Genomic DNA, 15,097 nt, shown 5'->3' on the forward strand with positions numbered 1-15,097 from the left:
TAAAATGTAAACTGCGCAATATAATTTGTACAATGTAAACTGTGCACACTGTACAATGACTGTATTTCCTCAGTCCCCAAGCTCGCGCCAAGTCTTCACGCACAGTACGTGAACGCTGCCAACGTTCCTGTGTATATATTAATAGATGATTAATACAAGGCTGTTCATGTTGCTACGAACATCTTCAGAGGAAACCATACTTTCAAAACTCGCTAAGTGAACGTAAGTACTTACGCTCTATTTTCTTGACTATGATTGGTGGATTTTGCTTGAAAGGCTGATTGGCTGATGAAATTACGATATATTAACATTTTTTGAAGCTATGAGCCCTGGCGCGTATTTCTGTCGATGTTTGCAAGAAACGTTTGAGTAAGAATGAGTAAATAAGCGTAAAAGACGATGAGTACTCATGAGTGAGCATTTTATTGTCAACTATGTTCCTTTCGGAAACAAAGATTTCGTATTAGTTAATTTTGAAATGAGAAATTCGAGATACTTTCAATGCATTTATATACTAAGTTAACGATCAAATTCACAGGTTGTCTGTTCTGATATTTCTCAGGTGATATATGTTAGTGCTATCGGATCTGTAGAAAGGATCTTAACTGATTTAACTGATAACTGAATAAGATTATTATTAAACATATTATTAAAATAATTAAACTGTACTGATTACAGTTAAACTGACACTCTAGAAACAATGGAATATTGCCTGCCTTGATGTTACGTGAACTACCCTGCTTGCCTTCCTGTTTCCTCACCCACACCATCAAAAACATCACTACCATGCAGCGGTCGAGACAAGCGGGTAAAATTTTACTCTAGAGTTATTACGTATGATGCTGTCTTTAGTAATATAGGAATATTATTCTTCTCATTGAAGGATCTGCCATACTTCATCGTGCTCAAACATGTATATTTAAATATATTTATTGCTGAAAATATTGTCGGCAATATGTTTAAATACGAGTATCTTTAAAACAAAATCTTGAAGCCAATAGAAATGTCTAGTGGCTGCAAGAAGAGTGTATGTCGAGGCAGCGTGAACAGCTGCGGGCGGCCTTTGGAACCCGATCTTTCCATAGCTGACGATTGATTGAGATAGCTGCTGGACTTATTGCCTGGTCCGTAATTTGCTAGGCATTTTAAAACTGAACATATGCTCCTGCATAGCTTCGTCTAGTCTGTTCTTGAAGGCGTTCATACTCGGAGCTTCAACGATGCTATCAGGGAGGCTGTACTAGGAGCTGGAGACTGCGCTGGAGAACCGTAATCCAGACCAGAGGCACACTGCTTAAAAATAAAAGCGCAATATAACCTCAGCCAATGCATAAGTTTGCTCACTCATAAGCAGGCAGTTCTGTAACCGGCCGCACTTATACTCCGGTCGAACCTCTTCTGGCCTAACCTGCGGATCCCATGTAAATCAAGTCACGAAAAGTTCAAGAATCGGCAACAGGCCATGGTCCTATTTCTTCAGTGCCGACACTTCTATTCTATTCTATGATGCCGAGTGCAGTTAGTCCATGATGAGCCTGAGCATTGCCTTCAAGGAATGTTTGTGAGTTAAATGTGCGGCCTACTGCTGCGCCATCTTACGGGTAGCTCTGTGTTTCGAACGTGCATATCTTGTAGAGATGCCTTAACAGTAGGGGTTACAAAAATTAAACGTGCGGTGTCTTGTCGTAAAGAAAGTTTTCTTATGACAACTTATGATCATTCGACAAAAAATTAGGCCTATCAAAAGATTTTGGGGCTTCAAGTGCACCGAAGTTTTATTATTTACCGAAGAAACGGGCCAAAAAGAAAAGATTGAATAATTCAAATTATAAATTTTTGCTTAAATGTTGTGTGGTAACTGCAAGGTAATTTATTTTCAACGCTGTTTGAAACGTATCTCCTACTCAACGTTGTTAACTAAATGCTTAACTCAAAACTGCTTGCTTAATTTTTATTACAGCACTTCTCTTTAATTTCACTTCTTGTTGTTAGTTTGTTTGTTTATCTGTTGTAAATCTTAACATCGATATTTAACACACTTCTACCAGTCCAATCGATCTGAAATTTTGCACACTTGCGTAAAGTTGGAGACAATGCACGAATCAATTGACAAAATAAATAATTTAAAGGAGTAAAAATTCTTTATTATAAAAATTAAAAATATATATTTTTAAATATTTAAAAAGAAAATAAGAAATTCATCGAACATGTGTAAACATCGAAGACACTGGCCTCTTTAGAAGTGTTTTTTAAAGCAGTTTTTAAACGCATATTATTTTAGTAGATATGGTGGTCCAAACTCAGCACGACGTCATTGTAGAGATTACCAAGCAAAAGACAATGTAGCATCTCTTTGCTTAGTCTAATTTTCTTATTAAATAGCAGTGCTTTTATCAGATATTCTACAACTGCACAATCTATCAAGACTGATTACAGTAAAGTGTCTAATCCAATGAGTAGTTCACTGGGATGGCTGGGTTGGCAAGCAAAGTTCACTGGGATGACAAGCAAAGTACACAGCATAGCTTTATTTGGGAGGAATATGTTCAGAAAGATGCCCTGTTTATAGGGAAGGTTTTGCCAAGAATGCCAAGATGCCTTGCCATTGCCACCCTCGCCCCGAACTGCCTGCACTCTAGAGTGACTTGGGTGCCAGAAGACAGCGTCCTACGCAGCTGTGAGGTGCTTGTGCGAACTAGTTTTATAAAGCGGTGATTCTAAATCAAAATCTAAATCGAGCATCAAAATCTGAAAAAGTCATTGGTTTCCTAATGCATGAATCTTATAACCTGCTGTATTATGTAATTGAATAATCCTCTTCAAGTAGTAAATTCATGTAATTAGTGAAATTACTGCGTCCATTCATTCAATAGAAATGATCAGAGTTTCACAGTTCCCGAGCAGTGTACCCATCAGAGTTGCGTTACTCTCATTTATTCATGAACATGGATTACTCACCTAATGGATTCGTCAAATCAAACTCTTACAGCACAGGTAAGCTGTGTTTTTCCATATGAATCGTACTTTCAATATTTTCTATGATGCATGCAAGTACATTGCCGTATTATAAATCTGCATTCTTTAATATTCTACGTCTAGATACAATATCATGGAGGTCTTTACTTTCATTGCTTAATTGCACTTCCAATTCGGCTTGGTTTTCAAATTGATTTGCTAGATAACGAATTGTAAAATTATTTATATAATTTATTGGCTACAAATGTTGGCACAACATCTGGTTACGGCCGACCATTTTCTTGTATCCCAGTTTCTTGAGAATGATGGAGGCTGGAGCTACCAATTATTCTAATGCAATTTTACGAGGCGTGTTTTTAGAGTGAGTTCCGTAAATTACGCCGCTCCAGCGCTCCCGACACCGTTTAACGCATGTATACCGTGTAGCCACATCTGTTGGGAAGCCACAGACACCAATACGGTACCATCCGATCTAGTCTACATCTGTTTACCTGATTTTAATCCTCTACCGCCGTATGTCACTTTCCGGGAACATATAATTATACGTGAACTATTGACTATAGCAACCTGATGACTTTCATACGCAACAGAGAACATTTTAAAGTTGTCGTACGTGGCGGCAACCATCAGTGCAAGTCATTTTGCGCTCACTAGAACGTATCCTTTATGGGAAGTAGGCTTGTGACAATATTGCTCCAGTTACTCATGTCAGGAGGTAGAGGGTAACATGGCCTCCACCTATTGAGAACCCCGCAGACTCCGGCGTGCGTGCGTTTCCTCTCAGAGAAGACTTCAATTCAGTTGGTATTCATCTCAAATCAACGAAATGCATGGCGAAAACATTATTAGTACGTATAACAGTGCGTATACTGGAGTACCACAAGGTGCTGTGCTTACACCAACAGTCTTCAATGTGATGCTACACGATCTCCCAATCTACCCTCATGTGAAGCTTGTTGTTTATGCTGGCTATATAACACTTTTTGCAAGTGGGCCGTCCTTAATTGAAGCACGTGGCCACATGCAGGGGTATCTTGACGAGATTGGTGGGTGGTGCACTCGCTGCCAGTTGAAGTTGAACCCAGCAAAGTTTACTTACCAGGTCTTCACATCTCATCGATCCGCTCCAGCTGTATCACTTCGGGTGTGTAACAGGAACAAACAGTTTGTGGTACGCCAAAAAGTGCTGTAATTTTATTTTGAGTACCCTCACATCACCTTCGAAGAGCGTGTTGGACAAACTCGCACTGCTTGCCTTTAAAGGGTACAAGTGCTTCAATCGCTTCTGTGAAATGGGGGTCCTCACGAAAGCCACTGTGTAGAATATATGTGGCGTTCATACGAAGCAAGATGGAGTATGGCTCAACAATTTTATGGGACATTTTGAAGTCTTTGTTGTAACAACTTGAAACTGTTCGAAACTCTGCCCTCCGATACATCCAGGGAGCTTGCCGTACTACACCCATAGTGTCTCTGCAAGTTGAAGCTTCATACCTTTGCAAATATGATTCTCATATCTGTTCATTAAATGAGTTTTGAGGTATTTGTACATGCCTGCAGGGGACCAAGCACCCAACATAATGACATTCTCCGACCGGGGACTTCATGGTGACACTTCTTTTATCATTAAAGCTCAGAAAGTCTCCGTAAGTTGAGCCTCTCACTCCCTCATCGATCGTGCTGCAACTCTCCTGATAAGTCCAATTTCTCCTCAAGTGGATCTTGCATCAAACATACTTCTCAGCTTGCAAGACAATTTTTTGATTAATATGCCGCATAAACTTATTCAGAATTGCTTCTCTGACTTTCTCCTGGAACACTATCCAAAACATATCTAAATTTGTACAGATGGCTCCGAGTCGGATGATGGGTCAGTTTCGGCTGGGCTTTTTGTTCCATCAACCCATTTGGCGACTGGCTGGTTACTCCGATGAGAGCAGACGGTTCCTGGTGCTGAATTGTTTGCAAAACACAAAGCCATGCAGCTGGCCACCGATGATGAATCTCTGAAAAGAAAGCCTATTTTAATACTGACAGATTCGATGTCAGTTCTGCAGCTTTTATCACACTTGTCCGGGCACACATATCGCACAACTGTCTTCGAAATACAAAGGTTGCTGCTGGTCAAGGGACTTGACGGAATTGTGTTTTGCCGGATCAGGGGCCACAGTGGTATCCGCGAAAATGAAGTTGCAGACAGGTTTGCAAATCTGGCGCATTCAAACAACCGTTTAGCAGGATCTGTGCTGTGTTGTGAGGAGTGGATCTGCTCTGTAAATGCCCTCTCTGTTTGAAAATGGAACGCCAATGGTCAGCTAGCTGACATTCTGAAAATGGGCAAGACGACTTTCCGAAGAAGTTTGGGACCTGAGATTGCCTATGTGGACTATAGGATGCTGCCACGTTCTGTTGAATGCGCTATGTCACATCTGCGCCTGGGACACGCCGGTGTCAACGCTCATTTGGCCAGATTCAACTTGGCAGATACAAGTAACTGTGCAATATTCAATGTTGAGGGCACAATAAGCCATCTTATTCTGCATTGCTCACAATTCACCAACCAACGAAGGGATTTCCGCTCAAGACTGGATGGCCTTCCACTTCTCTGGGATCTTCTTTCAGCTCTTGGAGGTGATAATGTTCCAAGGACGAACCGCACTGCTGACATCCGTCATCTTGGTCAACATTTGCTCAGATGCATTATGATGACCAGGCTTTGAATATTCTTCTAAGCCTAATTATATTTTTCTGTTCAAAAATTACTGCCACACCGGCTGGTGGAAGTGTTAAAAGTAAAGAGATCCAAAAGAAAAGTGATCCATAAGTGAAGTACTATTTAAGTGAAGTGAGCTAACTGTGACGTGAAGTTTCCAATATCTCTGTACTCAGGCTGGGAGGTGTGCTACCAGCATACCCGAAGCCTTCAAATCAAATGAGAAAAAAAGAGCGCAAACATTGTGAATGGTGCGGAAATGGGTTATGGTCTTTAAAGATGGCCGTACAAACATTCATCACGAGGAACTAAGTTTTATGAGGAACCTTCAATCATTACCGACGATCGGATTCAAAAGGTGGACAGTAAATTGAATAACAGCAGACGATTCACGCTTTCTTCCCTAGCTGAAACTTTTCGTGCTAACTCAAGAAGTTTTCTTTACGAAATTGTCTAATCAGGCGGCCCGCTTCTTTGACGACGATCCCAATCAATCCCAATCAAGCTCTTCAACAGCTGATCCCAATATACGATAAATGCCTCAACATTTATGGAAATTATGTAGAGAAGTAGAGTGATATATGGCCTTTAAAGTGGATTAATTTTTTTCCTTTTTTTTTTATTTCAAAACGGTGCTTACTTCAAAAACATGCCTCGTATATTTAAAAATTACCCAATTTTCAATCCCTACATTAGGGATGTTATTTTCACCACAAGTTTTTGATATGTTGATGATGTGATTGAAAAAAATTGAAATTGCTTAATTTGAGAATTTGAAATATTTCCTGTAATGGTTTGACCAACATAATTCAATAGAATTTTCCGCAAGGTCCTGCGGTGAAAATACATAGTATTTGTTCATCAAGATATTTATGTCTTTTCCGGTACCACGAATTTGTAGGTTATCGGGTTCAGGGCCCATACTTTCAAAAAAAAGTTGAGAGATCGTAAGTTCATTAGCCAATCAATGACGGGCTTTCAAGCCAAATCCACCAATCATAGACAAGAAAATAGAGCATAAGTACTTACGTTCACTTAGCGAGTTTTGAAAAAATGGCCCCAGGTTTATATGTATAGGGACAAGTGTCTCGACCTTCTCTTAAAAAAAGGATCAGCTGAAAAAATTAGCGGAAATCAGGTGGGGGGTGGGGAGGAAATAGGACGGTAAAAATAGCAAAAATAGTGAAGGGCTTCACTGCTTCATAAATAAAGAATTTTACTACATAATATTTGCTCGTATATATAGAATATATGTAGAAGTAATATAATATATAATAGATGTTGTCTATGCACTTACTATTGTGACATTCTGCAGTTTCAGAAAGAAGATAGCTTAACTTGATGAATGTATTATAATTTATCTAAAATTGACCTGCGTTAAAAAACCTTAGCCCTACCAATAAATCGAAAACTACCTATTAAGTTTTCGTTTGATCAATTGCCTACTTTTAAAATTTAAGCCTTGATTAAAGTTTAATTTTTTAGAAATTTAATAATGAATTTATTATTAACTATATGTTCAACGATGATCTTACTTGAACTTATTGGCAGCGAAATGTTATCTCTCAACAAATTATTTAGAGAAATGATGATACTCTGTTGGTTTCGTTCTGAAAGTGTATACCTCTAAAAAAGTTCTCCATTTCAGATATTGACTACCCGTCAGAGAACCAAGCCCTGTTCACGCTGGCAGTGATGGTAATCGTCTTGCTGTTTATTCTGGTCTACTGCTGCTCCGGCGCCTCTCCATGCAGCAACACCGACATCAGTAGCACTGAAGTAACCTCTGTGTTACCTGACGTGACCAGACGTGTTCTTCGCAATTCCGTCCAACCTCGGACACAGAGGCCGGGATCGAGGGAGCAAAATGTTACGCGGGGCGACCATCGCAGTAGATCTCCCGCTGTGATCGTGCCTATGATGTGCAGCGGCGATGAAAACTACAACGGGCCTTACCACTCGAAAGGAAAAAGAAAACCTCCCGCGTACGAGGACTTGTACCAAGCACCTCCACCTTATGCCACCAGGACTCATACTCCAAGTCCCAACCAGGTTGCCGTTTTTCCTCCGCCATACGAAGACTCCTGCAAAGATTGTAAACTTACTTTCGATCTCGAGAATTGCTTTGATTACCTTCGAGAAGCAAGTTTCAGCAAAAACCCTGATAATGCATCCAAAAGTGAAAGCGAAACGCCCGGAAGAACTGATCCTCCGGCGGAAACTGCTAGCTCACCAACGTTGAGTGCTATTATTACGATGTCGGGAGCTGACATTCCGATGTCGGGAGCTGACATTCCGTTGTCGGGAGCTGACACCCCGATGTTGGGAGCTGGCATCCCGATGTTGGGAGCTGAAACCCCGATGTTGGGATCTGACATTCCACTATCGAATGCTGGCACTCCATTATCAGGTGCTAGCACGGCAATGCCGAGTGCAGGTATCCAGCGGGAGCGCTGCCGTAGCCCAAAAATTTGACTCTTAAATCAGCCCAAAAGCCAATGCCAACCCTCAACATGCAATAGAAATAGTCAGTCTAATACCTATGCAGCTGTTCTTACTTGCCTCATCTCGCCACACCAGCTTGAAACAAGCAATGCCTCATCCCACAAACTGATACTACAAACGGATTACGCCCAATAGCTCCTACAACAATGATTTAAGCCCATACCATCACTTCTTACAAATGCCGTAAGCCACAGGGTCCGCAATCCGCACCGGACTGTCGCATCACCTTACCCACTTCGCAGGCGTAAGCCCAGCCCTAACGCTCACCAGCATATTCTACCTCCACACTTACCCCATTCTCTCCACCTTTCCGCGATACCGCGAAGGGGTTAGGTTAGGTTAGGTTTGGTTAAACTTCTTCCGCAAGCTGGTACCGAAAGGAGGGGGAGCAGGGGGTAAGCGTGGAGGTTTAGCCTCCAGAAGAACGGACAGGCTGGAGAGGTAGCAGTGTGGCGCAGGGCGTTCTTTATCGAAAGTGGAGAAGGGGCTAGGCTGCATGGAATAGAAATATTTTGGGGTTTAGCGTGTGGGTTACGACCATTGTTTTGGCGGCTTGCAGGTCATTGGCTCGCTGGTTTACATCCATGAAGGAATTTAGTCCCTGTGGCTTTCTGCAAGTAATCATGTTGGCTAATTTGCTGTGCAGCACGCTTGCGCACGGGGTGAAGTATGAAAATTATGCTGGTATTGGGCAATGCTGGGTTATTTCAGTCGTCCCGTATCCAGCCACTAGATAATATATCTCCAAATGCGTGTGATGGAACCACAAAGTTATTTTCTGTCACTCCACCTTCTGATATAGATATTTTACCTTCAGTATCCGACAATAAAGCTTTATCAACATTTACCCAATCGGCTAATGCCAGCTCCTATAGCCGGTCGGTGGCCTTAGAGCGCACTACCGTCCCGAATATTATGCCAAAATTATAGTCCCCCTCCCGAATGCCTCTAATTTGATGTGATTGCTCGCGCACTCCTAGATAATGCACTGAAAATTCACATTTATGTCACAAGGAGCTTTTGAAATACAATTTCAATGAAGGAATGTTCCGTGAAAACCATCGGAGTGCTTCGGTGAATTTAGGTTTCAGACTGGCCAGTGCATCTGGTCCTACCGCGCAAGAGTCGGGCACCCCCCAAGGTCCATTACATCCGAGCAGCAATTATGCAAGAACATGACATTGTCTTCAGAGAACTAATACAATTTCTTGTAAGATTCTTATGAGACAAATCCAAATGCGAATGATTAAATTGGAACGAGAAATGAAGATTGGGAATCAATAGGGCCACATTGGGAATTTATGACGTCACAACTGGTGACGAATACATCAATGGTAAAATGGAGCCAGATTTAAAAGAGTTAACAGATTTGAAACGAAAAATGAGTCATCATCTCAGTATAAACGATTGATCAGTGCATAAGTGATGGTTTATGCGATTTGAAAATTGTAAATAAGAATGTTATTGTATCGAAGTAAACATAATGTCGAAACGTTTCGGTGATTTTAAGGTTGTAAACGGTATTAAAATCGAGATCTGTGTCACGAAGATAATGATTGCCACGACATAGCCAGCTACCGAGATAAAACTCAATCTCCTCACCTCGACTTTTTGCCTTGTAACTTTTCTAGAGTCTCGGCCGCCATTCCTTCTAGAGAGCAGGACATGGACGCTAGAGAACGGCCTGCAGCTCTTCCTTCTAGAGAGCAGGACATGGACGCTAGAGAACGACCTGCAACTTGTCCATCTAGAGAGCAGGACATGGACGCTAGAGAACGGCCTGCCGCTTGTCCATCTAGAAAGCAGGACATGGACGCTAGAGAACAACCTGCAACTTGTCCTTATGGAGAGCAGGACATGGATGCTAGAGAACGGCCTGCAGCTTGTCCATCTAGAGAGCAGGACATGGACGCTAGAGAACGGCCTGCAGCTTGTCCACCTAGAGAGCAGGACAGGACGCTAGAGAACAACCTGCAACTTGTCCTTATAGAGAGCAGGACATGGACGCTAGAGAACAACCTGCAACTTGTCCTTATAGAGAGCAGGACATGGACGCTAGAGAACGGCCTGCAGCTTGTCCATCTAGAGAGCAGGACATGGACGCTAGAGAACGGCCTGCAGCTTGTCCTAGGGTGCAGGACATGGACGCTAGAGAACGGCCTGCAGCTTGTCCTTCTAGAGTGTAGGACATGGATGCTAGAGAACGGCCTGCAGCTTGTCCATCTAGAGAGCAGGAATGACTGCTCTAAAATTTCGTACTATGTGTTATGAATATTAAATAACGAGTAGCTGTAAATTTTAGATGATTTTAGATTAAATCCAGCCGCCAAAGATAGTTTAGGCTGAATCTGTGATGATCGAATAAATTTGTAGATGAATAGTTATAGTTATCAGGCATATCATAATAAACTATAGTACATTTTTACAGCGTCGGCTAACAAATAAATAGCAATTGGCCAATGACCTTAACAATTAGACTAAGATAAGCACAGTAGTCTGGGGCTGCGTCCTAGAAGTGAACTTAAGTTCAACGATAATTTGATATGAACTTATTGGCACCCGACGGTAACTCTATTTACAAGATCTGTACAGTCTATATTATATAGGTAGCTGTGATAACGGCCATTGTAACCGTAACGTAACCAAAACAGTCATTTCATGTATAACCGTCTGCTACAGCTGCAGAGTTCAGCCATGCGCCGTCACCGTAGCAACATTTAATATAGAAGTAGGAAATCTTCATAATTCGCAGCCGGATGTGTGATAGCAGTCGATGAAGCTAAGTTACCTTTCGTGTTTTGTTTTAAGACTCGTATATATACTTTCGTGCTTTTATGTTGTTTTAAGACTCGTACTTTCGTGCTTTTTTGTTGTTTTAAGACTCGTGCTTTCAGGGATAATTTTTTAGTCAATAAATTTATTTTTGAATTCAATCGACTTGATTGAACTCATATTAGGGGCTAAACACGCTAATATCCGGTCGCGTCACACTAATGATAACTCGTTGTTAATTGAAGAAGCCTGCCAACTTTTTTTAATTAATAATTAATAATCGTAATCGAAGACCTTACGGCACAGAGCGGCGAATGGTAATAATTCGGCAGATACAAGATTTATAATTGTTGTTTCTTCAAGCCTTTGACTTATTCGCATCGGCAAATTGAAACAGACGATGTAAGAAAAAATAGTTTATTAGATTTTGAACTATTTCACAAATAATTTGAATCCTCACTTTACAAGATACCATATCTATTACGTAACTCCAATGAAAAAACAATTATTAATTAAGAATAGTGAGTTAAATTAAGTAATCAAATGACTGTACTTATTCGTTAAGAACATTAAAAGGTGCCTACTATATTGAAAGCAATAGGTTCTGAGTGTCAAGCAAAAATTTTTTTACAGAACGATGTCACTCATAATGCGAAACGACAAATTTCATGGTTTTCTACATTCAATCATACGGTTCCATTTAGGTTATTTATACAAAACACGTCATGATGAAAGATGCGATATTTGTATTATTTTTAATAAATTGTTGAAAAAAGTTATTCCTGGCTTTTATATTTAGAAAAAGCAACTGAACCTCGTTTTGCCATGCAGGGATGGAATGATTCCTCAGATTTGAGAATCCTATTTTCCCGAACTCGGTCAACACCAATTTAGCTATCACGAATCCTTTCAATCTTCCCAAAATAATGTAAATATTAAATTTATACATGCAAACTTCAAATCTAAGTTTCACTTCTAAATCAACTCACTAACTCACCGTTATTTAATGTATTTCTATTATATACTATAAAACATATTCAGGTCCACGTAATAATTTCCTAGCAAGATAAGTACCGTGGATACGCGCTCGATCAGCCCCTGACCACCTGTCTAGTACCTGTCTTCAATGTGAGCACCTGTCTAGTAATACACAGACATTGAATTAAAAACATTTAAAATGGCAAATATTTAGGAAACGTTTAATAGTATTCAGGATCCTAAGGTTCACTTTACAGTAAAATATCTTATGTCTAATTTCAGACCTATAGCTGGGCCCATCATCGAAAGCCAACTAATTATGTATGCCGCACCCTTCAATTGCCCAAGTCCCAAATCTTCTCCAACCGTGGCGGAAACTTCTTGCTGTGCTTTGTAGTTCCTCATTTTAGTATTCGTTTGATTAGACACTCTGCTTGGTTCTTCTTCCGTTGTCACTGTGCCACAAGGAACACTCGTATCATCCTTGGCTGCGTTGTCTGCCTCGCAGTCTTCCGTGTGGCCGTTGAAGCCGCGCGAACACTCACTGCGGATGTCTTCCACCTGCTGCAGTAGCTGAGCGGTCTTGCAGGGATGAAGGCCGTAGCAAGGACTGCCTTTGACAGGATGTTCCATCATCGTCAAGGACTCCCACCTCCTTGGCTGTATTTGCCCAACGAAGTGACTGTCAACCACTCTGTCCCATACATCCTCTAAGGACAAAGGCTTACCAGACGAATTAAAGGCTTCAAAGGTCAAGATAGGAACGCTGTAACTAAAGCTGTATAAGATGTTGTACTCGAAAGTAACAGCGGTGCCTTCCCTCAAAATTTCAAATTCCGAAGGATCGCTTTCAATGTCGTATTTCATGTCGTCAGAGTCAGAATTATTTATTGCAGCATCAGGGCAAGAAGTTATAGATGCATCAATATCACAGGACGGAGTTAGAGAAAAGTCCGCCCCTTGAAGCGACTTCTCAGAGTTATTGCGAGTGTTTTCTGTTTCAGATAGAGCACGGGCTTTCAGAGTCCGAGTTTCTTTCTTTACCAAGAAACTTGCATTAGAATCGTTAATAACTTTAATCCAAGAATCTCCAAGCCGAGACGCGACTTTTAAAAATTCATCACAGTATTCTTCAAACTCATCTGCAGTGATGTAGCTCATGATACCAGTAAAAGCAACACGTTTTGTGACTGCGTTATAAAGTGAGATTTTCATCTGAAAAAAGTCATAAGTTCAATAACAAGCGCATTTCCCGTGCCACAATATAATTATTGAATCTAAATTTAATTAGAAACAAATACAAGATCGAAGTGTTAGAGGTAGTAAAATGCATATATTTATTGTCCCTGGTAATTAGAACTTTCATAAATCTCTCATGATGTTTTTCTTTCATTATATCGGTAGTCATTATACCTGGTCTCATTTTACTCGACACTTTTACTAGCATTTATGTGAGCATTTTTTTTTTTAACCATCAATTAATTTCGAAAAAAATATAAAAGCAGATACAACAACATTTTCATTTGACGGATGACATACGGTAGTTGTTTGTGTATCAATAGAAGACACCTAAATTAAATCATTTTTGACATTTATTCATGCATATAAATTAAATATACATATTTTCAAAATTAAATAGTTACTGCTGATTATTTTCTTTCTTGAAAATTTAGAAAATATTAACGATATAAACTCAAGTAACATGATTTAAACTGTGATAGCAAGTGTTTATTAGAAAACTGCGTGTAATTGCAATAAATTAACGAACAATTTCACTGAATCTATTCAAGATCTTGAACGACATAAGTCCTTCTTCATCACAATCGATATCGCATTCTAAATTATATCATCGAAAATTTTTACTACATTTCTTCAACACACTGCTCCCACTTCACCGGCAGTTGCGGACTAACTATCGTACCTCACACTCTATATTGATTCCTTCCTGGAATGCGGATTAATTGAACTTTAGCTATCTTCATGATAAATCTTACTTGTTTGAATATTTTAGCTGCACCGTTATTGTCTAAAAACGAGTAAAACATCTAACTTTGTGAAATAACTAGAAAATAATCCCACTATTTTATTGTTGAAGGAGTTCAATCATATTTTTGAGTGCGTCAGAGACGTTTCAGATCAACATTTTCATATGACCTACTCTGTTCCTGTAGGAACCATGCTTCTCTAGCATACATCTGAAAATAGCGTTCCCTTGCCTCATAATATTGATATATTTTGTCACCTTCCACAGCTATTTTACTCTTATTCTGATGTGAATATCTGTAGTGATTCTGTACTATGCTTTTTTGTCATTTGACATCTGTTTGTTTGATATTGGAATCTTTGAAAGATTTTGAATGGATTTTATCATTGATTTTGCTGCTTAAAACTGAAGTCCTATAAAGACTAAAAGAATTGGGAAGTCATCATTAAGACTACCTAGAACTAGAACTTCTAGAAGTATACATAAAACTGGTTAGGTAAAATCAAAAATTATCTGTACTATTCTGTAGAGTGTAGAGCATCAAATAAAATATACCTCACAAAATTTTGTGTCATCATGTCAGAATCTTATGGTGAGTCTTAATCAGTTAATGTGATAAAAACATAATGATAATATCTATGATATTGATATCAACTTATTACCTTATCAAGATGTGCAAATTTGTACTTCATATTTAATACCATAGTTTGAAAATTGAATGATTGTATCATAATCATTGTATAATTATATAATTCTACTGGTGTCTGGTAAGGTAAACGCGGTATATTCCAACACATTAAGGACGCATCGAGAAATGAAAAACTTTGAAAAAATAACCGTATGCGTTACTACTCGAGTTCTGTTTGCTTTATGTGACTTGCAAAACACCGTACTACGCGCCAGCAATGGTGAAACGTCACAAAATGTTGCCATATTTATTTAAAAGCCTTTAGAATGCAAACCTACCGAATCCCTATATTCCGACACTGTGCCAGACTGGAATAATGGGCAGATTATTCAGAATACCGCGGGTAAAAAGAGGCTCTTCAAGGGTGAAGTTGAAAAATCGCGGGTAAAATTTTCGTCCTCCCGGGTGCTTCTAGAAAATCGCGGGTAAGAATTTGCTGTTCTTGGGCGATTTTACAAAATCGCGTGTGAACAGCTGCTCC

General features: G+C 39.8%; 2 protein-coding genes across 3 annotated transcripts; one reads left to right on the top strand and one right to left on the bottom strand.

Moving 5' to 3' along the window:
* The first annotated feature begins 2,650 nt into the window (after nucleotides 1–2,650).
* LOC108682739 lies at nucleotides 2,651–11,122 on the top strand. Of its 2 annotated transcripts, XM_018171975.2 has the most exons (3): nucleotides 2,651–2,994; nucleotides 7,338–8,126; nucleotides 8,913–11,122. In XM_018171975.2, exons 1-3 carry the CDS (start codon nucleotides 2,940–2,942, stop codon nucleotides 9,122–9,124), a joined length of 1,056 nt encoding a protein of 351 aa, XP_018027464.1. In that variant the 5' UTR covers nucleotides 2,651–2,939; the 3' UTR covers nucleotides 9,125–11,122. The 2 variants fall into 2 exon arrangements, with proteins under 2 accessions (XP_018027464.1, XP_018027465.1); XM_018171976.2 differs by lacking the exon at nucleotides 8,913–11,122 and having other exon boundaries at nucleotides 7,338–8,174.
* Nucleotides 11,123–11,429: 307 nt separating this feature from the next.
* On the bottom strand, nucleotides 11,430–13,144 carry LOC108682740 (ubiquitin-like-conjugating enzyme ATG10). Its single transcript, XM_018171977.2, has one exon. It carries the CDS (start codon nucleotides 13,103–13,105, stop codon nucleotides 12,191–12,193), a length of 915 nt encoding a protein of 304 aa, XP_018027466.2. The 5' UTR covers nucleotides 13,106–13,144; the 3' UTR covers nucleotides 11,430–12,190.
* Nucleotides 13,145–15,097: the final 1,953 nt, after the last annotated feature.

The sequence above is a fragment of the Hyalella azteca genome, unplaced genomic scaffold (assembly GCF_000764305.2).
Source record: "Hyalella azteca isolate HAZT.00-mixed unplaced genomic scaffold, Hazt_2.0.2 contig10026, whole genome shotgun sequence".
Lineage (NCBI taxonomy): Eukaryota > Metazoa > Arthropoda > Malacostraca > Amphipoda > Hyalellidae > Hyalella > Hyalella azteca.